The sequence below is a fragment of the Cryptomeria japonica genome, chromosome 8 (assembly GCF_030272615.1).
Source record: "Cryptomeria japonica chromosome 8, Sugi_1.0, whole genome shotgun sequence".
Lineage (NCBI taxonomy): Eukaryota > Viridiplantae > Streptophyta > Pinopsida > Cupressales > Cupressaceae > Cryptomeria > Cryptomeria japonica.
Window position 1 is genome coordinate 225216552 of NC_081412.1, and position 5590 is coordinate 225222141.

Sequence of the window (5590 nt, forward strand, 5' to 3'; positions counted from 1 at the left end):
GATTGTTAGCTTGAACACCACGAGTAAGACCGTGGAAAAGTATTTACAATCACTTATTGCCTGGATTGCGTCACCAACGGGGAGCCAAGTCCGCCGACTATCATAAGTCAAGACAATCAATGTTACCCATTCCCAACACCTCCTGTCAATAAAAGTGGGCAATCGCTGGATAATTTGTCAAGAAACAGAGGTCGTGCAAATGAGAGGAAGTATGTTGATTCAAAAGTTGTGGTTAAGCTTGGTTCTGGCATTCCCACTAACCACTACCATCGCACTACCGATTCCCAACACCTCCTATTCTCATCATGCCTCTGCTTTACATATCCCTCCCATGGTTGAAACGTTTTCTGCTGTGAAAGAACGTATGCTACTCGACCAAGGTGATGAAGATGCTTTTGAAAAGAGGGACGTGGAAGCCCTTCTCTCTTTCAGAAGTGGCATTGCAGCCGACCCCATGCAGTCGCTTTCCAGCTGGACTTCAAACAATTCAGAAAACGTGTGCTCGTGGAATGGTGTTTGGTGCAGAAAACATACCCACAGAGTGGTTGCAGTCATTCTTCCTCAATTGGGATTACAAGGTACCATTTCTCCTTCCATAGGGAACCTATCTTTGCTAGCTAATTTGAATCTCTCCAGCAATTCTTTGATGGGAAGGATTCCACCTCAGCTTGGCAAACTAAAAGCGTTGCGGTTACTCGACCTCAACACAAATCTACTGATGGGTTCCATCCCCAAATCTCTTGCTAATTGCACACAACTTCAGTGGATCAGACTTTCTACCAACAACTTGACGGGGATCATACCAAAAGAATTTGGTTCTATGGGTAACTTAGAGCATCTCCGCTTGTCCCACAATAGTCTCGATGGAAGCATTCCAAATTCTCTAGGGAGGTGCACGTCTCTGCTTGATTTGGTCCTGGGCTATAACAGTCTCACAGGTAGCATCCCTACTTCTCTCAGTAATTGCTCTAATTTATCTATCATTGATTTTCCGCACAACGCCTTGACTGGTGGCATCCCGTCTGAACTGGGGAGGTTGGAGAAATTGCAAAGCCTTGGCCTGCACTCTAACAGGTTGATGTCTCAAATCCCTGCAGCTTTGGGTAATTGTTCTTCACTTGAGGTACTGTTTCTGGGGGGTAACTCGCTGACTGGTAACATACCACCCGAACTAGGAAATTTGAAACAGCTTGTCCAATTATCACTGTATGGCCCAGGCAATCTTACAGGTTCTATACCTGCAGAAATAGGAAACTGTAGCAATCTTGTGTGGCTTGATGTTGGATGGAACTACCTAATGAACGGATCCCTGCCTCTGAGTATCTTCAAGCTACCCCTCACCACTCTTTCCTTAATTCAGAACAAATTTGTAGGGAGAATTCCAGAATTTATTTCCAATCTCACCCAGTTAACTTACTTAGATTTGGCCATAAACAAATACACGGGACCGATTCCCAATGGCATTGGAAATTTGTCAGAGTTAACTTATCTAAATCTGGGCGGAAATAGTTTAACAGGCACCTTGAAACATTTTACTAGATTGACCAAGCTTGAATCACTTTACTTGGGCACTAACAATTTGACAGGGATAGTTCCCGAGGCTATAGGAAACCTCCAACATTTGAAATCCCTTGCTTTGGATACAAACATTTTCACAGGCGTGCTTCCGGAGTCCATTGGAAAGCTCCAATCTTTAGAAAACCTGTATCTATTTTCTAACAATTTCACTGGTCCTATGCCAGATAGTTTTGGTAAACTCATAAATCTTAAGCAGCTGTTCCTCTCAAGCAGTAACATTTCCGGGAATATTCCACAATCTATCAGTGGTTTGATCTCGCTGGAGCTGTTGGATTTGTCAGATAACAACTTGGATGGAAATATTCCTGAGGGTATCACTAATTGCACTGCACTCAAGCGCTTAATTTTGTCCCAAAATAAGCTGAGTGGAAAGATTCCACCCTCTATTGACAGCTGCAACTTGATGACAGAGTTGATACTATCCAGTAACTCTTTGTCAGGTAAAATTTCCCCCACACTTAGCAACTGGACATCTTTGAAAAAGTTGAAGTTGTCGGACAATTTCTTCCATGGAAATTTAGATATGATTTATTCTTCTTCTATGGAAGTGTTGTCTGCACACTCCAATAACTTCTCGGGTACTCTTCCTGCATCCTTGGCCAACTGTAAGGAGCTTCAGCTTTTGGATTTCAGGAGGAATCATTTGAGAGGTGAGCTTCCTTGGTACTTGGCGAATTTTCAGAAATTGAGAGTTTTGAGCCTGGGGTATAATCAGCTTCACGGTAGCCTTCCTGCATGGATGGTAAATCTCACCAATTTGCAGGTGTTGGATTTATCAAACAATAAGTTTGATGGACGAATACCCTCTAATCTTGAGAATCTCAAGGGGTTTGGAGTCCTGGGAGATCCGCAGCTGAGTGGAAACACATTGTATGAGGAAATACCCATGGTAATCAAGGGAAATGAGTACAGTGTGGAATATGTTCTGAGTTCAAACACCGTACTTGACTTATCAAGTAACAATCTCAGCGGGCAGATACCAGAAAGCATAGGGAAGTTGAGCAGTCTGAGATTACTAAATCTCTCTGGAAATCATTTGGAAGGTGTGATACCAGCTTCTCTTGGGCAGATATGGACTCTGGAGCAGTTGGACTTGTCTAAAAATGAGCTAAGAGGGCGCATTCCTGAGGAGCTGTCTGTATTGTACCTGTTGGCCTACTTGGATCTATCTTCTAACAGTCTTTGTGGACAGATACCCAAAGGAACGCAGCTAGAGACTTTCACTGCCAGGTCATTCAAGAAAAATCTATGTTTATGCGGGGGCCCTCTACAGAGTTGCAGCCCAAAAAACAATGCTTCTGTAGTCCCATCACCTTTAGCGAAGGCCAAATCAATATGGACTATAATTGATGAAAATGTGTCCATGATTGCTGTGGGGTTGGGTTTCGGGATTGCATTTGGTGGAACAATGGTATCGATAATATGGTGGGACAGACTTTGGCTTTGCAGTAGGCTCTTCAAAATCAGAGGCTTTCATGGAGTTGTGGAATCGCAAACGTGTAGTTGGAGTTTGGACTACAATCCGCGTTTTACATTTCACTCATCCACATCCACATCCACTGGTTAGTTCTTCACTTTCAAAATGTTTTGGTTTCATCTCACTTCCTGATAGATTTATCAATTTGGTTAACGTAATCCATTGATAAAATTCACCTATTTCCGGCTTAGTCAGAGTTTAAATATAGTGTAGAATAAAGCAAATGGCAAGTACAGAAGTCTCCTAGGCCAGCTAAAAACTCTACGTGCAATATATTGAATGTATCTTAAAGGCATTATCTATTCTAATACTATTTAATATATTTATCGATATTTAATAAGTAAGAGGTGGTTGTAAAAAGTTTAATGAAATAGTTCATTTAGTGGTTAAATTTAATGTTTAAATTTTTAAGATAAGATTATAGTTGAATTTAATGTGTAAATTGTTGTAGATAGGATTATAGTTGGAATGTTAAAAGATTATGTTGGAAAAGATTGTATAGAGTATAAAAAATTAAAGCATTTTATTAAAAAGTAATTGTGAAATATATATTTGTGAATATTTTGTTAATTATAATCGTAAGAATTTTTATATATGATTTTTAAATATAGTTTTATATTCTATTTTATTATGGTCAATTTGAAGGAAGAGGAAATGAGAGAAATAAATATCTTCAAAACTTTATTGAATTGAAAATTGATATTTGGATAGAGGATGATGATGATATAATCTTTAACTTTTTGTTAAAGTTATTGAAAATGATGTAAAGAAATGGTACTTGAATTTATCTTACCTCTCTATTTTGCATGGCATGAGTTTATGCATTCTTTATTGACCATTTTGGTGACAAAATTAATTGTAATCTTAAAATAACTAAATTTATAAATAATTCAAGAAATTTAAATTAATTTGTATGTAAATTTACCATTTGATATGTAATGACTTTGAGGCATACTTTTGATCATGTATGGTCAATTGCCTCAATGGACCTAGTTCTTTAGTATAAAGACAATTAATGCAAATTTTTGTTTCATTTTGAGATATTTAGAAATACGACAAGTTTATGGAAAAAATATAATTAGGTAGTTTAGATTAATAAAAATCTCAAAATCCTGAATATGAAAGATTTGCTTCTTAAAAAATATATTTGTACTAATGAAATAATTTCCTTGAATATATTGTGCAAAAGAAAAATGTGAAAGATAATCATGTTGAGCGAAAAAGTGAATAATATTAATTAACTCATATAGGATAAAATTTTGAAAAAGAAAACTTGGAGAGAATGATGAGCCGAAATTTGATATAGAGCTAGAAGCTTCTATTTGCTAGTTAAGTTGTGAAGTTAGTGATAAATGTAATTACAATATGGATGTTTGTGTAGTAAAATACAATAGCTATGGTGTGATAAAAAATCAATGTTATTTGTCTATTTTTCACTTGGGAGTCTTTGACCATTCAAATTTGAAATTGGTGTTCATAATGATGGTTTCTAATTCATGAATAATGCACATGGATGTGAATTTATTGTTTTTGATACTAGAGCTACTTTTGTTTTCCTTAATGTTAGCATTGATGAATTTTTTTTATTCTATTTGCCTAGGTGAATATGAATTATTCAAATTACAAATTATATCAGTTTATTTCTAAAATTACTATGTATGAAGGCTTCATTTTACTTAAGATTTTAGTGCTAATATAATTGATTATATCGATTCATCTTTTTTTTTTTTTCATTTAATTCAGTATAAAGTTTTATTAGAGTATTATTGTTTATTTGAGGAAGAATGAGTTATCATTAGGATCCTTGTGATTTCACTTGTGCAACCCACTTGAATAATTTTCTTAAGATGTACACATTTTATGAGGATTTGGTTGATGAATTTTAGATCTAGACCAATTTGATAATTAGATATTTTGTGAGGGATCCCTTCAATTAACATTAAAAAAAAAATTAATTGTAAAATTATGGATAATGCTAGCACTTATAATGTTAGTGTTATAATAGATTACAATGTTTTTTACATCCCTTTTCATTTTGGTAAATTTTTGGGTTGATATAATTATTACAAATGTAGCATTAACTTTTTGATGTAAGCATGTATGACATTGCTAACAATTATGGTTCATATATTCTATAGAGTGAAATATTTTATTCAAATTGTGGTAGTTAAATCTACACGTGTTTTATATTATTTCGTAACAAAAGATTCATTCATGTGTTTTGAGATATGAGTTTAACCATTTTTTAACTAACAATACTTTTATTTTTAAGAAAGATATTATAATTTATCTTATAACCTAAAGTTAATATAGGTATGTCTTTATCCATGACTTAAATCCATAAGTTTAGTGTCATCTTGTAGGTTAAGTGATAGTGATTCTTTTCGCTATAGTCTAAATCCCAAATTTCTTCTGGGATCTTTCTCTAACAATGATAGGCATGCATCCTTAAGTTGATATTAGCACAAAACTAGTATTTTTTAAATTTTAGATTTATTCACTAGATGTAGCTATTGTATTTTAGGTTATAGATCT

At 35.2% G+C, this 5590-nt stretch overlaps 1 protein-coding gene across 1 annotated transcript; it reads left to right on the forward strand.

The window, feature by feature from the left end:
- The first annotated feature begins 331 nt into the window (after window positions 1-331).
- Window positions 332-3145, forward strand: LOC131027617 (probable leucine-rich repeat receptor-like protein kinase At1g35710). Its single transcript, XM_057957691.1, has one exon. It carries the CDS (start codon window positions 332-334, stop codon window positions 3143-3145), a length of 2814 nt encoding a protein of 937 aa, XP_057813674.1.
- The last annotated feature ends 2445 nt before the right edge of the window (window positions 3146-5590 follow it).